General features: G+C 46.2%; 1 protein-coding gene across 2 annotated transcripts in view; it reads left to right on the top strand.

The window, feature by feature from the left end:
* Window positions 1-10080: 10080 nt before the first annotated feature.
* Window positions 10081-22363, top strand: part of SPTBN2 (spectrin beta, non-erythrocytic 2) — a 680775-nt gene continuing 668492 nt past the window's right edge. For both annotated transcript variants that reach the window (XM_078660840.1, XM_078660841.1), the window contains exon 1: window positions 10081-10358. In XM_078660840.1, coding sequence (XP_078516966.1) covers window positions 10202-10358 — 157 coding nt within the window. In that variant the 5' untranslated portion in view covers window positions 10081-10201. The remainder of the gene's footprint in view (window positions 10359-22363) is intronic.

The following is a 22363-nucleotide window of genomic DNA, read 5'->3' as shown; positions in this document are numbered from 1 at the left end:
TCCAAGGCAGGGCCGGACTGGGAACCAAAACCGGCCCTTGCAAAGTGCTCGGCCGCCCCCCCCAGCCCTTTGCCAGGGACGGTTTTCGGCCTATTTTATTACAGGGCCGATTTTGCAGCTATGCTGTAAAAACGGCCCTGTAGCAAAAACGGCCCCCAGGGGCCCAAAACCGGCCCCCACCCTTGCGGCGCACCGGGGATTGCCCAGTGCCAGTCCGGCCCTGCTCCAAGGGCTTCATTAAAGAAGGTTTGGACCTAAAGTCAGATGTGCACTTTATTGGGTAACAAGGTAAGTGCATAGGGATGTTGAAGCAACTGTTACAGGATTTTTTTGTGAAAGCCAACATGCTTTGTATTACCGCTCGAACCACAGCTCTAATCCATGCATGTTGACTATTGGTGTAAGGGTTATGGGGTCATGCTTTTGTTGGTCTACCCCCTGAATACTGAACACGCAATATCAATGGAACACAATATCAAGTTTAGAATTTAGAAAAAAAATATCGACAGGTAAGTAGGTCTAGATTTTCTATACCTAAATCTACATATATGTACGAACACATTCGTGGATGTGGAGTTAGGGGTAGTAAATCCGCACTTCCCTAAATGCACTTACGTTACGATATTTCGCCCCTCGATATTCTGTCCTCAATATTCTTGTACCACAACAGTATTGTTGGTATCGATATGTAGTAGTGCAATCCTTTTGGTCAGCCTTTGGATGGGACTACTTGATAGTCTTTGTTTGATATTTCTCTACTTAAAAGCCCTAAACAAACACCTACACTGATTCTTTGAACCATCCTTACATTCTTTAGCCTGTTGAGGTTTAGAAAACATTTTGCCAGAGCTTGATTCCTATTATCATGTGATGCTTGGCTCCATGATCCTCAGTTAGTGAAAGGTCACTCATCAGCACAGAAAGTGCCATCACTTTAGTTAACCTTGTCTCAACCTCTAAAACATCAACAAGGAAGCACTGTACATTATTATGAGCTCTTTGAGAAAGCCACTTAGAATGTGCGAGGCAGCAACAAACATGTTAAGCACTACAGGGTGATCACGTATCCTAAAACACAGCCAATCAGAGTAGCTTTTGTGCAGTGAACTCTTCAGACAGATGTGGAGGTGGATAAAATGCATAGAAAATGTAGAGGTCAGATGTATTTCTCCACATACTCATCCTAGGCGAGTGGCCTTTCCTTGTGGATAGCTCCTGGGGTCCCCTTCCAGCCCCGTGGCTTGGAAGGGGATATCGTGGGTAGATGTATACTGGTGCATAGTCTATCGCACGGGCAGAAGATCTGATTTGTTAGTGCATAGTCGCCGAATACTGATGATGGTCAGTTCTTCCAGGTGATGCTGGAGTTGTTTACCCCATACTTCACTTTCCCAATACAATACAGGGGTATTTGTAAAGTGTATGTTCACCACTACGGGTACCTTGGTGCTAAATAACAGATGTTTGTTGTTACCCAACTCAATGGTACTCATTTTATCAACCTGAGATGGATGAAAGGCTGAGTGGACCCGCCGGGATTTGAACCTGTGACCATGAGGTCGAACACCAGCCCCTGCAGGAGACGCATTAGCCCACTGAGCCACCAGAACCAGCCTAATCTGGGCTGGGGATTTTAACTGTGTGCTGGATGGAGAGTGGGACTTTGCCCTCCCCGCATTCATGCCAAACCCAACATGACACGTAGCTTGAGGGAGGTGACGGATAGACTGGCCTGTGTGGACATATGGAAAGTGCTTCACCCGGAAGGGAGTGAGTACTCTTGTCCCTCTACAACACGCTGAGGTGCAACTAGAGTCAAATTTCGGGGGGGGATGGGGGGGGATTAAGAAAAAAATTCGGGAGAGGATGATTCTTCTGGAAAAGGCAGAGTGGAGCTGCAGGGGCTCTAAGCAGGTGGGGAGGGGACATCAACGCCTCATTAACAAGCAAAAGGTCTTTCAAAGACCTCTGAAGTACTCAGGTGTGGCTGTGTGTGTGCCCGGGAAGCTGTATCATCCCGGGCTGACACCCACAACGGGGGGGCTGAAGCCCTGTGAGTGCAATGAGCATTGCGCACCTGACAACACGTAATGCATACAACAGGTTTGACTTCATATTGATCTCTCAGAGTGTGGCACACAGAATTGAACAGGGGCAGTACCATTATAGACACTTGTCAGATCATTCCCCTTTGATTGTTGACTATCTTGGGCCAAGAAGTAGACCTCTGGTGCCCACGGGGAGGCTGAGATCAGAGATGTTACAAAACACGGAGTTCTGAGTGGGGAGGGAGGAAAGGTTAATAGTCTGGTTTGAATCGAACTGGGGTCAACAGTTTCTCAGGCTGTGGCGTGGGAGGCTTTCAAGTATGTGGTCCGAGGGTAAAAAGTTGGGAGTTCAGCAGAAGCTGCAAAGTGGTCTATTGTGACTCGAGGAGGCAGTGGCTGCCCTGCAATACAGGGAGCCTTTGGACCCTGAGGAAAGCTTAGCATGGCTGGTGCGAACAGGGCGCTTCAGGCTACATGGGAGGAAGTGGACAGGTTCATGCTAAAATAGTTTACGCAACAACTTTATAAGGAGGGTGATAAGTCTAGTAGTAGGTTACTATTGTGGTTGCTGCAGTGAGAGATACTTCACTCGCAGATCCGCTCACTCAAAAAGCTGGTCGTCGTGCAAATAAACACACACAGGCTGCCATTATGAAGACATTGCAACAATATCTCACCACCACCTATAGGGTTCCACCCGGGGTAGGGCTGGGGGCGGTTCAAGGTTTCCTGCGAGGCTGCACACTGCCCAAGTTACTGAAAAGTAGCGCAGCCGTCTGGATGGGGGAACTCACGCAGGAAGAGTTGACTCTGACGCTCAAAGAGATGCCGAGTTATAATACGCTGGGAGTGGATGGCCTGCCCACTGAATTTTACAAATTTTTTTGCACCCCTGGTCAACGGCAAGTTGCTAGAGGTGCACTGTGAGGCACTTACTGCATCTCAGCTCCTGTCCTCATGAGGGAGGTGGTGTTTGTGATGGTCCCTAAGCCCGATAAGGATCCGACAAATGTGGGATACTATCTGCCCTTAGCTATCATCAGTACAGATATTAACCATCTGGCTAATGGTTTAGGCAATAGGCAAAGGTCTCTGGTTGGCACATTCGTGCATGACGATCAGTGTGGATTCATTCCTGGGAGGAGCACCACCTCTAATATTAGTAGACTTACCCATGGTCTCCACTCCACAATGGGTATGGACTTTGGTGGCCCTCGATATAGAAAAGGCTGTGACACAGTGGGCTGGCAATACATGGCATGTTGGAAATGCTGCGGTGCATGGGCCTAGGAGCTCGTTTCAGGGAGTGGGTGCTTCTGTTATATACAAAGCCCACAGCGAGAGTGGGGGTGAGGAGCATGGTGTCTGGGCTTATAAGGTGGAAAGAGGGATCTGGCAGTGGTGCTATTTATCACCATTACTGTTTGCGCTGGCATTGGAGCTGCTAGAAATACACCTACGGAGAATACTGGCTAACTGAGGGATAGAGATTGGTGGAGTGCGGCACATTGTCTCACTGTATGCAGACATGTTGGTGTATCTAAGGTACCCTCATGTTTAACTGCTACTCCTTCTGGCCGCGTTGAGCGGTTAGGTGGGGTTGCAGGGGTGTGTGTTAATGCTGCTAAGTCACTTGTTTTTGTGTTGGGACGACTGGTAACGGTACCGGTAACAGACCTTGTCAATAAAGGATTGCTCTGGGAACTGCAGCAGTTTTGGTACCTGAATGTTATGGGTACACATCAGAAGGAAGGACCATATACCCTAAACATGGGAAGGATTGTAGAGGGGCTGAGAAAATCCATAGATTTCTGGAACACAGTGCCACTATTGCTGAGCGGATGTGTGGCTCTGGCAAATATGGTTTTGATGCCACAATGTTTGTATCATCTTCTAAACGTGATCAGTGATATTGCCAAAGCTATATTGGCTGGCAAATGCAGCAGTGCTGCACTCTCAACCTTGAAACTGGGCAGGGTGGAGGGAGGCTTAGGCCTCCCTGTTTCAGAATTGTATTATTTTCTCTGAAGCATGCCATTAGCTGGTGTAACCAAGGTAATGACTGGGAAAAATGGCTATTGGCCGGCTGCTATGGCACCTATGTGCTTCAGAAGATATTGTTGATGGGGTAAGGGGCTTCGGACCTCCCCCATGTGATAAAACTTACAGCAAATATGGGGTGAGCTGGAATGAAGAGTGCTCTGCTGTTGCCCTTTTCCAGGGCAATATGGTTATCGTTGTTTTGAAAGATAGTGACAATGGTTTACTGGCATGCTGGGGGGCTTGTTCCTGGCAGAGCAACTGCTGACTTTTGCGGAGGCGCAGGATCATATCAGCGTGGGGCCAGGGCAATTCTTACAGTACGCATGGTTGACCAAGGTGATGAGTAAGCTTCGTCCCGATTTCCCTGAACATATCCAGTTTTTGGGATGGTGACAATACTGCTGGAGTCGGGCACGGCTGCACATGGGGTGTCCAGATTGTTTGGGGCATCAAAAGCTGAGGGACAGAAACTGGGTCTACTGGCCCATTGGCAGTGGAACAAGTCTCTCAATTCTCTGTGTACGGACGCAGAATGGGGGCACGCTTGTGAGCGACTCAAGACAATTTCTAGTAACGGCCGCTTCAAGCTAATCCACTTCAACTTTCTGCACCAAACCTACTATATGCCTCTGAGACTAGCCAGGTTCCATCCGACCAAGTGTTTGGATCGTCCCAGCTGCGGTCTGCACCCTTCAGATTTTTTGCACATGACATAGACCTGTGGTCAGCTCCAGGGTTAATGGCCGGATGTGATCGAAACCTTATGTAAGGTTACTGGGCTGAACATTGCACGATCCCCCCACCATTGTTTGTTGGGCACCCTTGTGTTGCCCAAAGGGAATAAGATACAAATGCAATACCGATTTGCATTGTTGGGGTTAGTTTCGGCAAAACGGCGCACAATTCAGTGGATGCAGGAGTCGGGCCAGATTCTATGCATTGGGAGCGGGATTTGATGGAGTGGGCGGTAGCAGAGGAAAAAATAATGAAAATGATCCTTGTGGATGAACATTTGGCTGATTACTTGGAGGATTGGGCATCAATGTGCAGGGATTTGACAGTGGGTGCGCGGGAAGGGACTGAAACGGCCATTTTGGACTCACAGGAGTAGTGGCTTTGCAACCTAAATGAGCCATGGGGGTTCATACAGTGTAAAGTGTCATTATATGTCACCATTGTTCTTATAGGCAAATTTTAACTTGCAAGTAAGCCTCGCCTAATTTGCAACAGGAGCATTAACAAGGGCTCGCTTAACCAAAATATCCTCTTTTTTCCGGTCTCTTTTGGATGACAAGGAGTCTTGTCAGTGAGTCTAAGAATATGGTTGGCCTAGGTTTATTGGAACCTCTGCAGGACCTCACCTACCACGGTGTAATCAGGGGTCTTAATTTACTTAAGCCAGGGACCGGTGTTTTCTACTGGTGAGACAAGGAGCCAGGATAAGATGGCAGCTGACATCTATGCTGCAACTCATGCAGGTGGTGGTGATGCAGTGCTTTGCGCAAGGATCTAATGTGACGTTGGTTTCATTAAGGAATGTGCCAGACTCCATCTGCCACCTTGGCTGAAGCTCTTAACTGCACGTTCGAGAGACTAACGTATCAGGATTTCATGGGGTGGCTACTTATAACTCAGTCTGACAGTTCTGCAAAGGTGTCCTGGTGGGCTTCCTTGAGTTTCTACCCTTCTCCCCTGGTCTTAATCACATCAGATGCCAGCGGACTGAGATATGAATGACACTGGATCGCGGACTGAGATGTGAATGACACTGGGATCCCAAGTAGTCCTGTGGCCCTGGTAAATAAACACAAGAGGGACCCTGAGAAAGCCAGTTCAAACGGAACATCCCACCAGGGAAAAAGACATACAGAAAGTGATGCAACTTGGCACAAGGTCCTTATAAATATTGGTCCAGGTGAAGGAATGAACACCAGGTTAAAGAGCTTTAAGAATGCCAAAGGGAGTAACACAGTCTGGGAGTAGGGCAAGGAAAGTGGCACAAGCTGGAGTAGTGCCAGAGGAAGAACCCGGTTCCGATCTTAGGACCAAGTGGGAACTAGTTAAGCAAAATTAGACACGGACCAAGTGATATTTTTCCTCACTGCTCCTACATTGGGGAGGCGTAAGGTTTTCCCCAGGTTTAAAAAGTCTTGTAAATCTGGGGGTGTCAAAATCCATGGGTGTTGCATGGAAACACCAACCGCAACCCTAAAGGCACGCCTCCCTAGCGCAGAGTAAGGTAACTCAGCGATTTGCAGTGCTTTGCCTTATTCCACACTTATGAGGCCATTCAATGCCTTGCAAAGTGGCCTTGCGTGGCTTCATAAATATTATTTTGTGGTTTGCTCCGCCGTTGCGTCACAGAACGTGATGCAACGCGGCACAAGGTCCTTATAAATATGGGTCCAGGTGAAGGAACTAACACCAGGTTAAACATCATGAAGAATGCCAAAGGGAGTAACAGAGGCTGGGGGTAGGGCAAGGAAAGTGGCACAAGCTGGAGTAGTGCCAGAGGAAGAACCCGGTTCCAATCTTAGGACCAAGTGGGAACTAGTTAAGCAAAATTAGACACGGACCAAGTGCCGAGGGAGAAGTGGGGAGAATGGAAGATATTTTTATGAAGGTTTTAGGCAGGAACCGAATAATATTGAGGCACTGAGATCTCTTTAGTATCCACAGGGTAACACCTAATCCTATACAAAACATAAAAAAAGAGAATGATAAAATATCGAATCATGAAAAATAGATAAAAAAAGATTTAGTTGTCCTGTGGCCCTGGCCCTTGGAGCATAGACATATGTTGCACCGATGTCAGAAGTAAGAGGGGACTTTTTACGATCTGCATTAGTTGTTCTCTGAATGCATTCCCATCCTTACTGCTCCATTGATTTGCAGGTATTCGTTGGCAAAGATCTGTGGGTTCCTTCTCCTCAGAGGGTTGCACATTGTTCCAGAATAAGTTCCCCTTTCCTGTCTTGTCTTCTTCTCCCATCAGTTCCAAGGATCACCTATAACCTTTGCCAGAGTTTGACACTATTGGTCTGGTAGTTGATTCTTTAATAGGCCCTCTCTCCCACAGAAAAGTAATACTAACGTTCAGCAGTCTGATGGTCCATGAGGTCTCCATCTCTACTCGTCTATATTAACCATTAACCACTTGAATGCTAGGCATCTTGCGCCGCTTCAATGTAATTTCCATTGAAATCAATGGAAACTCCATGACGAGTTACCCTTGTCATTAGCACTGAAGGGGTTAAAGGCGTTTTCCAGAGGGTACAACCTATACCTGGGAATTTTCTCTAGGTGCCTCTATTCTGGTCCACAGGACAGTTGACTTAAGTTCAGGATGGTTCAGCGAGCCACACCATTGTCAGTGAGATGAGCAGGCATTCGCAGGTCATGAGCTCAAATCCCAGGAAGGCTGACTTACCTTTTGATAATTCCACACCATTGTGTTGGATTATTTCACCTGTTATGTACAGCACTCAAGAAATGGCAGACGTGCCGTATGAAGACTAGATGTAAAATGCAAGTTACTATTATAATAGCTACTATAGTCTCCCGCTTTGAGACATTTGAAAGAGTGAATTTGAACGTCATGTCGTCTGACGTTGTATTACCTTTGGCAGTTTTTTCACCAAAAACAACAGTTTTTTTTCTTGTGCTACGGTAGGAAGATTTGGTATTGAGGCCAGGATCCTTCTTTTAATTGTAAGGTTTTGTCCTCCTTCCAATAGGTTACATGCGTTTGTTCTTCCAACCACGTATCCTTCTTCTGAATTACTCTTGATTTTCAGAGGGTCATGTTGGTATACTTGGAACACCCAAAATCTTTCAGGCAAACAGAGCTAGTTAGTACCATTTGTGGCTTCTGGCCAGGTTGCAAACCTTATGTTACTTGAAGTAGAGTTTATCTGTTAAATATCAATCTAGTTTATTGTTTGCCTCAGTTTTAAGGCGTTGTAACACAGTATTGCACTCATGTTATCGACCTACGGATACACTGAGACTGTAAAATCGATTCCCAAACTATTGTAGTGGCAGAGTTACTAATAGTAAATCTGCACTTACTGTGATGATATTTTAGGAATCGATATTGTAATCACGTTGTATCTGAAGAGCGATATTTCTGGAGTTCATATTGTGATATACATCCAAGTTTAGCTTATTGTAGCGGTGGAAGGTCAGTGAGTTTAAGAGTAAGGCAGCTATCCTTGCTGAAGACTATGGTGTTTTGCAGGGCGACTACTTTAGTATATTTCACATAGGTTTGTACACCATTTATCCACTCAGTTTAGTAAACATTGGTCTCCTCTGTTTGTAACTATAGCTTGGCCGGAGTAAGGTTTTCGGAAGCCTGGCCAAAGTGGCATTATGCTATCCTCACTTGGAATTGAAGTCCTATTTGAAACGTCTCCTAGCACTCTGGTGTCACAAGATACTGCTGTCATAGGTGGAAGCCTAGCATTGCCCTCCTGTAGTAAGTGCCTTGTACCATAGTCTTTTAGACAGTGACATCTTTTTTAATCTGGAACACATTCACTGGGAATATTACATTTGGCAGGAGCAACAGGGTGTCCTTCCTTGATGGCGGATCCACCTCATCTTGCAAGGACAGTGGCAGTGGGGCATATGAGTAGGAGTAATAGCGATCATCAGTAAAAAATCTCAGCATTTCCAAGAGCATGATCTGCATATAACCAGTCCCAAAATGTTTAAAAGGTTTCACTTTGGGCTAAAAATAACCCGCCACAAGGTGGCTGAGTTCCTCTTTAAAGTAACAGCTGTTCGACAAGAACCCGTACATTAACGAGACCCCCCTCATCCTTTTGTCTCATTGAGAGATAAACCATTTAAGATCCTTGCCTAAACGGGTTATTCGGTCTATTACCCACTCTGCTAAAGTCCTATTTCAGACATACTAGACCCTCATGTCCTTTCCCTCTTGTTGCCCCAGTGTGTGTCAGCTGATGATTGGGTGTGAGTACTGAAAACCCCCCAACATGCACTATAAGCTTAATAAAAGGCAATCATTTCCTATTTCAATAGAAACCTCGACTAAGTGAGATGATCTGGTGCTCTTTCAGACCTCCACGGATCTGCTATTGACTAGCACCAATCCTACGGACACAAATGTAGCGGTCTTCCTCCCTTCCTTTCTTGCACACCACTCTTACATCCAAGTGAAAATGTCTTGAGAGTACCCTGGATTGATCCCACTGATCCTTCTTCGAAAGAATCTCATTGCGCTGCCCACAAAGAAACCTTCTATGGTCGCAGAAGCACCTCATGCTTGAAACGACACCCACTTTCCTACATCTCACACCACCTGCAGAATGTTTATCTAAATACTGAGGTCAATAATATAATCCTGCTCATATATCAACTCCATAGTATTCATAAACAACTATTATCAAAACAAGCATATATGGAAAGGTATGGATTCACTATTCTTAGCTCCACCTCTTCTTACCTTGATGATATCGTGGTCGTTCATATAATGAGGTCGTTATAAATCTACATCGATATTTCAACTACTCATTGTGGTTGGACACCAATGTGCCTTACCCCAAGTTCAATTCTCTAATTATCCTTGGGCATATATATGTCCTTCACAAATACTTAATTTAACACATATGATTAACGTTTTGGTGTTGATATATAAAATAATATTTTATATTTTTGTATAACAATTTAGTGGCAATAACACGCTTTTTTTTCTCTTTCAGGTTAAGTGAAGTGTCCCATCCTGCTCAGATATTTTTGGATGAAAGGTTACCGCCTGTCTGATGTCATTTCACACCCAAATGAAGTCTCCACCAATAGCGGCGGGTCTCACACAGAGGATATACTGCATTGCACAATGAGGTGGCACCATCCCAGACTTTCTCTTTGATTGGCTAAAGCACTGTGGTTCTCGGGGCTGGTCTGAAGTGGTAGAAGACCTCGCTGCGAATTACATTCTGTGTACAGTTCTACATTCAGAGAGGAATCGGAGTGCACAGGTCCAGTCTGTGTTTGGAGAAGGACTCTGTAGTAGGTTGAGGAGAAGCTGCCTCCAGATTTTGTTTGAATTTGGATGAGGAGTGGTGCCTCCCTTCACCACCACAATGAGCAGCCCACTGTCGCCTACGGATTACGACAGCCTGGAGATTCAGCAGCAGTACAATGACATCAACAACCGCTGGGAGCTGGCGGACCAGGACTGGGACAATGAGAACAGCTCGGCTCGCCTCTTTGAGCGCTCCCGCATCAAGGCGCTGGCGGGTGAGTACCAAATCTTTGAGATCGAGCCCAATTCAAAGGTCAGACACAATTCTTATGGGCCTGGGGCTAATAAACAAGCAAAAGCAAAGAAACAGGGACAAAAAGACCAAAGGTAACATCACAAGCCATAGGGGAATTACATATTTTCAGATTAAATGCTGGAGGTAATATCAAGGGCTGAAGGGTGAAAGGGACAGACACAACTAGAGTAAAAAAGCAGGAATAATATAAGGAACCAAGGGGGAAAGATTTTTCAAAATTTTGACACAGGGCAAGCAGCAAGTCACCTTGTTGCACTGCCCTGCGTCAAAGGGAAAAGGCAGAAATGCACTGTATCTATGGCATACGGTGCATTACTGTGCTTTCTCCCTGCGCTCTTTCGGCACCCTAGCGCCAACGAAGCCCTCCTTGCAATATGGTGCAAGGGTGTCTGCATTGCATGCAGGATTGTCTTTGTGCAGGAAGGGGTACCTTCCTGCACCAAAACAATCCTGGGAGGCTTTTCCTCTATCTATGTGTGCTGCAGAATGCAGTACACAGAGAAAAAAAAGTGATATTTTTCCTCACTGTGCCTCCATTGAGGAGGCATAAAGTTTTCCCCAGGTTTAAAAAGTCTTGTAAATCTGGGGATGTGTCAAAATCCATGGGTGTTGCGTGGAAACACCAACTGCAATCTCTAAGGCACGCCTCCCTAGCGCAGAGTGAGCTAACTCAGCAATTTGCAGTGCTTTGCCTTATTCCACAATTATGAGGCCATTCAAAGCCTTGGAAACTGGCCTTGCTTGGCTTCATAAATATTATTTTGTGGTTTGCTCCGCCGTTGCGTCACAGAAAGTGATGCAACGCGGCACAAGGTCCTCATAAATATGGGTCCAGGTGAAGGAACTAACACCAGGTTAAAGAGCATGAAGAATGCCAAAGGGAGTAACAGAGGCTGGGGGTAGGGCAAGGAAAGTGTCACAAGCTGGATAAGTGCCAGAGGAAGAACCAGGTTCCAATCTTAGGACCAAGTGGGAACCAGTTAAGCAAAATTAGACACAGACCAAGTGCAGAGGGAGAAGTGAGAGAACGGAAGATATTTTTATAAAGGTTTTAGGCAGGAACCAAATAACATTGAGGCCCGGAGATCTCTTTAGTATACACAGGGTAACACCTAACCCAATACAAAACATCAAAATAAATAAATAATACATTTCTGGTAATGACTGAATTATCCTTACTTGATAGTGGTAGCGGATATCATTAGTAGAAGAATCAAAGCAGACATTATTTGTCATTTTTAAAGCACCACGTTTTGCTAAAGAGTCAACGTGGCCCTGCAAGCAGTTACAGCAGGAAAAAAGCTATGACTATACATACCTTCAAAGTGTTTATGGTAACATGTATGACAATTTTTGACATATTCGTGACACACTTTCTCTTTATCCTGTGGGACTGTCTCTTCATTGTTCTGTAACCCCTTTGCTTAGTGTTTGCCACAAAGCTATCTTCATTATATTGCACAGGCTAGTGTCTCCATGCAGTAAAGGCCCTACAAACTGGCTGTACATAGAGTATGAATTCCCCTCTTATCTGCATCAGTACCTTCGCAGCACCTGTGAGCCTCCCGCCTTACCACCTGATCTCATGTCAGCCCCTTTTGCAAGCAGCAATCCCACAGTACATTTGTTTTGTACATTTTTTTCTCCATGCTCCTTGAAAAAATTCAGTTTGAGGTCCTCTCTGTATGCAAATTCACTCGCTTACTTTGGTTTAAAGGGCTGACCAAAGAAATAAGCAGCTCCCTCTCATGGTAAAAAGGGTTAGACGAGACTCAGCTGTATAATGACAAGCCCTGGGTTGGATATGTGACATTCAGACACATCAGTATGTAATGTTTTGCATATGTGTGCCTTCAGTGAGTCCGGGCAACAAGGACCGTCCTTTAAACTACCTACCCCATTGCTTTGCAGTTAACGTAGTCCTTGATTTTCCAACTGATTGTCCTTTCAAAATTGAATCGGAATTGCATTGTACCCATAAGATAGCATTTCATTTTCTTTAGGTGCATCAGGGAAACAAAGTCTTAACGGGGATTGCTGATCTGAATATATTTGAAAATTACGCATGGCTTCTTCAGTGCAAAGCCATTAGACTTCAGAAGCCCATAGATTAGGTACAGGCAGAATTGAATCCGCACGCAGGCAGTGAACATGGTCCAAAAATGACACCTTGCAAGACAGTCGCTCAGTTTGATTGAGATGCCCGCAAGACATTTAAAATTGTGGGAGCCAAGACTGGCCCAGGTGCATGCATCAGGTCATGGCGAGGGGATTCGACCAGGAGGATACTATCTGTAGCCATCACACGCATTCTGCCAGCAAAGACGAGAACCACTCCAGGACGCTGGACCAAAAGAGTCCAAGGCGCCTAAGATGTTAATCTTTGAAAAGTGGTAGACTCTGCTGAAAACATGCAGCTATGTTGGTGCTGCCTCACTTACAAACGTTGGATTAGTAAATTTGAAAACTTGACGATTTAATTGTCTGCTTATCTGTCTAGGAGCTTGCCCAGAAAGGCCGAACCCATGTTAGGTCAAAAGTTGATCATATTATTGCCTCCAGTGTACGTTTCTTCAAATTGAACAACATATGGCATTCACCATACGAGTTGGAACAGCTGCCTTGTCGAAAAAAGGCATTATTTAGGGGCAGCTAGAGGCTATGGGAATATAAGCTATGACATACATAGCTACATAGAAGCCTTTATCGGCTGCAAACATGCCAGGAAATCATTCAGTGACACAGGAGCTCCCAAAAAACCTGTATTGCAGAAGGTAGTAGGCAGAGATGAATTGGGAATTTTATTTGGTATTTTAATCATATATGTTTGTAATCTCGCAAGAAAAGAAAAGGTTGGAATCGCAAACGTTCTTTTGAGTATACAGTGGGTTCTGTAAGGGTTTAATCTAATGCATTGCCATAGAAAACAGTATTAGTTCTTTGATGCCAAGAGAGATATGGCTGAATGTAGACTGACATAGCAAGGAAAATGTTATCTTTGTATCTAGACTGCAGAAGAGTTGGTTATCCAAAATTAGATGGATTAGAAATGTCCTCCATTATTTTTTACATACGCGGGCAGAGAAATTTTCTTCCATCAGCTGAAATGTAACATAGATCGAAAGCTTATTTTTTACTTGACTTAAAAGGGCAACTTCATAAGCGATAGCAGCAGTTTGTTATGATATTCAACAAATGCTTTAACATCGGCGGAAGTCGTAAAAAAGTACTTAATATAAAGTTTTATACTATGCTAGCGAAACCACAGTGGTATCAGAGAGCTTTACATCAAACAAGATGGAAGTGAGAGGAAAATCAATTCACTGTCCATGTGAGGGGCATAGACACACACTATGCATTCATTGTCCAACGGATGGAACATAAACAAACATGCCATTCAGTATGCAGACACAAGGGCAAAGAGAAGAAAAGAAGAGAAGTTGAGAGTGAGAAGGTATGCAAGAGAAGAGTGAAAAGACCACTTGCGGAAGAGGTGTGTCTGGAGCAGTTCAATAGTAGAGATGCATACATTTCATTTAAAAAGATGTGTAAGAAGAAGGGGTTTAGGATGATACCAAAGACAAGGATGGTGGGTTGAAATTATACTTTGGTAGAAGAGAATTGAAAGTTGAACATAACACACCTGAAAAAGGTTGTTTGATTGCTTGTTTAGACCTGAATATTTGATGTTTCCAGTTTGCAGGTGACTTGACTTCTGAGGCCTCCAGAGCACTCAAATGTTAAGAAGACCCTCTGGGTAGGCATGAGTATGTTGTGAAACAGGCATACCTGTTGATTCTTGCTTCCCAGGCGAGGAAGCAGAATTCCTTCAGCACTGCAGTGACGTTGCATCATCCTGAGTCAGCAAGGCTGGCATGTAGCAGCATGCAGACAGAAAGGCCTTCAGATGCGGGTGCCCACCGTCCCTCTTGGAGGTGCACACGTTTAATATACTCCTCAATTAGAACTACTACTGCAGAGCAGAAGCCAAAATAGGGTAGAAGAGAGCAGATATTTTGAGTAGGTGAATGTGAATTCCCTTTTAGCAAACTATTTGACACACGAGTGGAGGATGGGGAAGGACACAAGCAGAAATCCTTGGGATCTAGTATGGTATACGGCATTGGAGGGGAGAGACTGTTGATGAAAAGTGAGCATGTTCAGTCCTGATGGAATTTGTTGGAGTGTTTTGAGTGAGTTGTAAAAAAAAAAATTGTTTCACAGATTTGCAAACAAGCTTTCGATTCCCATGCAAATGTTGTGGGCCATCCAGAACGGAACTCTTTATTTTAGAGATGGTTTGTCTTTGTGGGTTGAGTTCCTAAAGTAGACTTTCGCCTCATCTTCCTATTGAAAAACTCAGACCCCAAAGGTCGCCACCCTTCAAGATTTCTAGTGGCTGCAGATATGTAGTTTGCATGAAGAATAGGTAACAGACACTATAGTCCAAAATGTAGAGAACGGTGTCCAATATCTATGCCGCAGACTAGGCAGTGTGTTAATTTGCTTCCAGAAATGCCAGGAAAATGAGTTTTGTACCTAGAAAAAAAGATGAACATTTTGTCAAAAAGAAACAGCTCTGCCTGGTGCTTTGTTTAGTGTGGCAGACCGGATGTGAATTCTCCGGATGCAACCGTGACTTTGGTGTTGGTGCATTGTATGCGCTAAAGGCTCCCATGACAGGGACAGCTTAAGGATCTTGGGGCCTAGGGCCAAATGTATTTAGAGGGCCCTGTTCGGAACAGCTTTGAATTTATGATCCAGGTTCAGCTCTTTCATGCCCTCTTTGGCTAGGTCACTGACAGTGCGCAGGCACATTGGCCAAAATTCTAAACATGTTTGTTTAAATTCAGGGATAGTGACATGTGTTTTCAATATTGTAAGACAGCAGCACCTCACTAATATTACTGCAAATAATCTTTGTGACCCCTCCCATTTCTCATAAGTGAGGTCCTGTTTTACTCTAAAGGAAACTTTTTTATGGATGTTGCATTAAATGTAAGCACAACATTTTTGGGCAAAATGTCTATAATAGAATCTCATTCATCACCTACATTAAAAATACGGTATTTAAAACAATCTCTTGAAGAATTATTCAAGGTCATCAGGACAAGACTCTGCATGACAAAGCCGACTCTATCAGCGTGCCCCCTGGAAGGCTGAGGCCCTGGGCCAGAGCCACTTTGATCATGCCTTAAAACATCTATGTCCCACGATTTTGCATCTGACACCACCAGACTTTAGAAAAGCAGCGACTCTTGGACGAAAGTGTTGAAGTAAACAAGGAGCAAGATTGATTGACAGGAGTCTGAAGGGTTTTCCTTGCTAGCTGTTTTGCGAGTTAGATGACAGTGCAATTTTCAATATTGTTGCCTTGGATTTGAGCACGATGTTTTTTAAGGAATGCAGTGAGACCAATATTTTTTAGTGAAACTAGAGTTGAAGGTCCTCAAACCAAATAGAATTTACTCGCTGGAAGTCACTTATAGAATATGAGAGGCAATTCTGTGCCCACATTTGCGTGATTCGGACCAGTACAGGGGGTCCCCTCCGGGGTACTGTTTCCATATTTGGAGGCAGCCTCTAGCATGCTTGAACTACCCCATGTGGCATATTTAAGCAGTACCAAGAACATAACGGGCAAGATGCACGCATAATTGAGCAGCGGTCCAATTGTACTAGCTGCGCGCTGTAGTATTTAGGCATCCCCTACCTTTATACTGACTGCCCAATGACGCATGCATAGCTGCCAAGGTTTCAGATTGCTAGGTGTGACGTTTTCATAATTTTTGGGAAATTATGAGTGACATTTCAACGACTATGAGTGACACTTTCTTGCGAGTAAAATCAAGCAATGAAAACGAGGGAACCAATATCAGAAATTACACTCATTTGAGCAACGCAACTGTGCCACCAAAAACAAATTTTCATAGCATAGCAAGTCAGTGCAACAGTAGGAGATCATGATGTACACCATAACAAACACGTTTTCAGGTTGTCCTCATATGCTATAATACGTGTTTTGCATGTCAGATTCTGGCCATTTAAGCTTACTGCAGGATTTTATTTTCTTCAGAAAAATCAGCAGTCCAGCCCGGCCACTTAGCCTGACAAGCCCACAAACAGACAACAAAAAAAATCACCCCACACTCTGACCTGCCTGCCATCTTGAGATCGGACTGCACTGTGGCAGAACGTCAACTAAATAGATAGCTGCTACATCATCTCAGGGGCAAATTGCCATGGTTTCAGCTGTACCCTGCATGCACTGACAAAAGCTCGAGAACAGTTTAGGCTTCATTGAAGCTCCGGGGCGGCCCGCTGGTCCAGCTCCAAATTATCTATGGATTCTCCCACACTGTGGCCAGAGCGGATACAACCTCTTCCCCACTCCAGGGCACAGGCTTCCCCACTGTGTAGTTCCGGGGTCAAGAGCTGCAACCGGCTGCTGTGCTGTCAATGCTTGAATATATGCTGCAATTGTGTAGTGCACATGCACTTTGCAGTTGCAAACTGACTCTGTCCAGCACCGGGCAACCTAACGGAGCTCTGGCCTCTGGCACCCGAGATTCGCTTTGGCAGGCAGGAGTCGGCTGGCATGGGTTCCTCCCCCCCACCACCGCTTCCCGATATTATCCCGACGTGGCCCTTTCTGCTTGGGAGTCCCGGTCAGAACCGAAATTAAAGGCCACCGAGAACTGATGCAGGGTCTAGTCAGGTCTACTAAATGTATCCAATTAAATCACAGAGTAGTCAACCAAGCAATGAGAGCTGTAACAGGCACATCACAGTGATTATTGGCATTCAAAAATGAGAAATACTATCAAATTACCTGGTTTAGACTTCTGGCACAGAGATCAAAGGAGTATTGTCGGGACCAGCGTTATGAGGGGCTGTATGCAGGCAAAATGTTCTGTGGCAGCCGCACCTGGTCCCGACTCCGAGTTACGCAGCATGATCCTTACAGGCTGCAGGCACCAACCACAGTCTGTCCAGCTGCCTCGGCTGGAGGTACTCACTTGAGAGGCAGCAGGCACAAACCAAATACTGCTGGCGGTGCAAGCACCGGCGAGCTCACTCTTGCCAGAATTAAACATTTAGAACAAGTCATAACTGGCTCACATTTCCACGCCGCGTGCAGCACCGTGTCCTATTTATAATTTGAGTCCCGTGTCTCGGCCGGCATTGCTGGGCGAAATAAACATTGGAGCCAGAGCATAATTTACAAAATGGCAGCCCTGTGTTATTAGCGGTGGTCGTACTTGATTTAAATTGCCCACAGCTGCGGCAGTGAACTTTGCGGTGTTGTTGCTCTTGCCTGTCCATCCTGTTCCTGCAGGAAGTGAGGTCATATCCGTCGATCAGATCATCCCCCCAAAGCGCCACGACTAACGCAACAACTGCTGAGGGCAGGCCTCGCCTGAGTCTCGGTAATTTGGCGGTCAGAGTCAGTGACTCTCTGTGACAGCCCACCGTGCAGGCACTGGCAGCAGGGCAGATTGTAATATTTATAGCACTGAATCTGAGAGCACAGATTTAACTGTTTACTAACTGTGCCGCTGCTGGCCACAATTGAAGTCTGCTGCCTGCGGCCGGGGGTGCACACAGGTGTGTCTGAGTGCCTGCGCGCACTAGCATCTGGCGTAGCGGGCAGCTAGTTTGACCGCTGTCAGTAGAGAGTGCGGTCAGTGGCAAAAATGCGTGACAATGCATTTCAGTGCGGTGATGCGAGAACACCACACTGAAATGCGTTAGCCTCACACCTTATGTGTGACACTTGGCAGGACTGCACATGGTCGGCATCTACTTTGGGCAGTGCCAAAAATTTGAAAAACAATGGGGCTTTTTTACAAGCCCAGTGTGCCACCAGAACGTCACTTTTAATGACATTCCAGCGGTGCACTGGGCTTGCTGATATCAACGATGCCATGTAAAGCTTGGCTATTCGTGGCTTCGTAGATATGGCGTGAGGTAAAGAAGTGCAAGGCTCTCCATTGCCTCACACTTCGATTGGGAGGAGTGCCATGGGTGTTACGGTTGGTTTCCCAGATCTACAACATGCCGTAAACCTGGGATTGAGTAAAAAGCCTACGCCTCCCCAGGGGTAGCGTAAGGGTTGTTTTTGTGAGGGAAGGTGTCCCTTCCCCCACAAAAACAACCTGAATTCAACACCGACACCCTTGCACCATGGTGGAAGGGTGATTGTGTTGACGCTTGGCAGCCATTTGTGCACTAGTACTGTAAAAGAGGACAGGAGTGTGCTGTATCTTATAATTATAAAGAATGGTGATGGATTAAACCCAGATCAGTTGACTGGGGGTGAGTGTTTGATTTGCTCAAACACTCCGTCCATCATCCCCTTTTGTATCGCTTTGTTCGCCCTAAGTGTGGCAGGGTATGCTCAGACGTGAGTCCCTTGCTCACTTGGCCACTGGATTCAAGATAGCCTGGCTGATGAGGATTATGAATCCGAAACCGGTCCCAGGATGCTTGTTTCCGGTCCATGTAAGACATGGCTTGGCAGTTCGGACTGGACTTTTCCCATGAGGCAAAGGGTCAGACTGATTTGCATATAGCCATGTCTGAAATGGGGTGGCTGAGTGGGCTAAAGAATGGTGATGGATTAAACCCAGATCAGTTGACTGGGGGTGAGTGTTTGATTTGCTCAAACACTCCGTCCATCATCCCCTTTTGTATCGCTTTGTTCGCCCTAAGTGTGGCAGGGTATGCTCAGACGTGAGTCCCTTGCTCACTTGGCCACTGGATTCAAGATAGCCTGGCTGATGAGGATTATGAATCCGAAACCGGTCCCAGGATGCTTGTTTCCGGTCCATGGAAGACATGGCTTGGCAGTTTGGGCTGGACTTTTCCCATGAGGCAAAGGGTCAGACTGATTTGCATATAGCCATGTCTGAAATGGGGTGGCTGAGTGGGCTAAAGAATGGTGATGGATTAAACCCAGATCAGTTGACTGGGGGTGAGTGTTTGATTTGCTCAAACACTCCGTCCATCATCCCCTTTTGTATCGCTTTGTTCGCCCTAAGTGTGGCAGGGTATGCTCAGACGTGAGTCCCTTGCTCACTTGGCCACTGGATTCAAGATAGCCTGGCTGATGAGGATTATGAATCCGAAACCGGTCCCAGGATGCTTGTTTCCGGTCCATGGAAGACATGGCTTGGCAGTTCGGGCTGGACTTTTCCCATGAGGCAAAGGGTCAGACTGATTTGCATATAGCCATGTCTGAAATGGGGTGGCTGAGTGGGCTAAAGAATGGTGATGGATTAAACCCAGATCAGTTGACTGGGGGTGAGTGTTTGATTTGCTCAAACACTCCGTCCATCATCCCCTTTTGTATCGCTTTGTTCGCCCTAAGTGTGGCAGGGTATGCTCAGACGTGAGTCCCTTGCTCACTAGGCCACTGGATTCAAGATGGCCTGGCTGATGAGGATTATGAATCCGAAACCGGTCCCAGGATGCTTGTTTCCGGTCCATGGAAGACATGGCTTGGCAGTTCGGGCTGGACTTTTCCCATGAGGCAAAGGGTCAGACTGATTTGCATATAGCCATGTCTGAAATGGGGTGGCTGAGTGGGCTAAAGAATGGTGATGGATTAAACCCAGATCAGTTGACTGGGGGTGAGTGTTTGATTTGCTCAAACACTCCATCCATCATCCCCTTTTGTATCGCTTTGTTCGCCCTAAGTGTGGCAGGGTATGCTCAGACGTGAGTCCCTTGCTCACTTGGCCACTGGATTCAAGATAGCCTGGCTGATGAGGATTATGAATCCGAAACCGGTCCCAGGATGCTTGTTTCCGGTCCATGGAAGACATGGCTTGGCAGTTCGGGCTGGACTTTTCCCATGAGGCAAAGGGTCAGACTGATTTGCATATAGCCATGTCTGAAATGGGGTGGCTGAGTGGGCTAAAGAATGGTGATGGATTAAACCCAGATCAGTTGACTGGGGGTGAGTGTTTGATTTGCTCAAACACTCCGTCCATCATCCCCTTTTGTATCGCTTTGTTCGCCCTAAGTGTGGCAGGGTATGCTCAGACGTGAGTCCCTTGCTCACTTGGCCACTGGATTCAAGATAGCCTGGCTGATGAGGATTATGAATCCGAAACCGGTCCCAGGATGCTTGTTTCCGGTCCATGGAAGACATGGCCTGGCAGTTCGGGCTGGACTTTTCCCATGAGGCAAAGGGTCAGACTGATTTGCATATAGCCATGTCTGAAATAGGGTGGCTGAGTGGGCTAAAGAATGGTGATGGATTAAACCCAGATCAGTTGACTGGGGGTGAGTGTTTGATTTGCTCAAACACTCCGTCCATCATCCCCTTTTGTATCGCTTTGTTCGCCCTAAGTGTGGCAGGGTATGCTCAGACGTGAGTCCCTTGCTCACTTGGCCACTGGATTCAAGATAGCCTGGCTGATGAGGATTATGAATCCGAAACCGGTCCCAGGATGCTTGTTTCCGGTCCATGGAAGACATGGCTTGGCAGTTCGGGCTGGACTTTTCCCATGAGGCAAAGGGTCAGACTGATTTGCATATAGCCATGTCTGAAATGGGGTGGCTGAGTGGGCTAAAGAATGGTGATGGATTAAACCCAGATCAGTTGACTGGGGGTGAGTGTTTGATTTGCTCAAACACTCCGTCCATCATCCCCTTTTGTATCGCTTTGTTCGCCCTAAGTGTGGCAGGGTATGCTCAGACGTGAGTCCCTTGCTCACTTGGCCACTGGATTCAAGATGGCCTGGCTGATGAGGATTATGAATCCGAAACCGGTCCCAGGATGCTTGTTTCCGGTCCATGGAAGACATGGCTTGGCAGTTCGGGCTGGACTTTTCCCATGAGGCAAAGGGTCAGACTGATTTGCATATAGCCATGTCTGAAATGGGGTGGCTGAGTGGGCTAAAGAATGGTGATGGATTAAACCCAGATCAGTTGACTGGGGGTGAGTGTTTGATTTGCTCAAACACTCCGTCCATCATCCCCTTTTGTATCGCTTTGTTCGCCCTAAGTGTGGCAGGGTATGCTCAGACGTGAGTCCCTTGCTCACTTGGCCACTGGATTCAAGATAGCCTGGCTGATGAGGATTATGAATCCGAAACCGGTCCCAGGATGCTTGTTTCCGGTCCATGTAAGACATGGCTTGGCAGTTCGGGCTGGACTTTTCCCATGAGGCAAAGGATCAGACTGATTTGCATATAGCCATGTCTGAAATGGGGTGGCTGAGTGGGCTAAAGAATGGTGATGGATTAAACCCAGATCAGTTGACTGGGGGTGAGTGTTTGATTTGCTCAAACACTCCGTCCATCATCCCCTTTTGTATCGCTTTGTTCGCCCTAAGTGTGGCAGGGTATGCTCAGACGTGAGTCCCTTGCTCACTTGGCCACTGGATTCAAGATAGCCTGGCTGATGAGGATTATGAATCCGAAACCGGTCCCAGGATGCTTGTTTCCGGTCCATGGAAGACATGGCTTGGCAGTTCGGGCTGGACTTTTCCCATGAGGCAAAGGGTCAGACTGATTTGCATATAGCCATGTCTGAAATGGGGTGGCTGAGTGGGCTAAAGAATGGTGATGGATTAAACCCAGATCAGTTGACTGGGGGTGAGTGTTTGATTTGCTCAAACACTCCGTCCATCATCCCCTTTTGTATCGCTTTGTTCGCCCTAAGTGTGGCAGGGTATGCTCAGACGTGAGTCCCTTGCTCACTTGGCCACTGGATTCAAGATAGCCTGGCTGATGAGGATTATGAATCCGAAACCGGTCCCTTAATGCTTGTTTCCGGTCCATGGAAGACATGGCTTGGCAGTTCGGGCTGGACTTTTCCCATGAGGCAAAGGGTCAGACTGATTTGCATATAGCCATGTCTGAAATGGGGTGGCTGAGTGGGCTAAAGAATGGTGATGGATTAAACCCAGATCAGTTGACTGGGGGTGAGTGTTTGATTTGCTCAAACACT

This window comes from Lissotriton helveticus, chromosome 9, assembly GCF_964261635.1.
Source record: "Lissotriton helveticus chromosome 9, aLisHel1.1, whole genome shotgun sequence".
Taxonomy (NCBI): Eukaryota; Metazoa; Chordata; class Amphibia; order Caudata; family Salamandridae; genus Lissotriton; species Lissotriton helveticus.
Note: the sequence above shows the minus strand (reverse complement) of the source record. Positions and strands in the feature narration are given on the sequence as shown.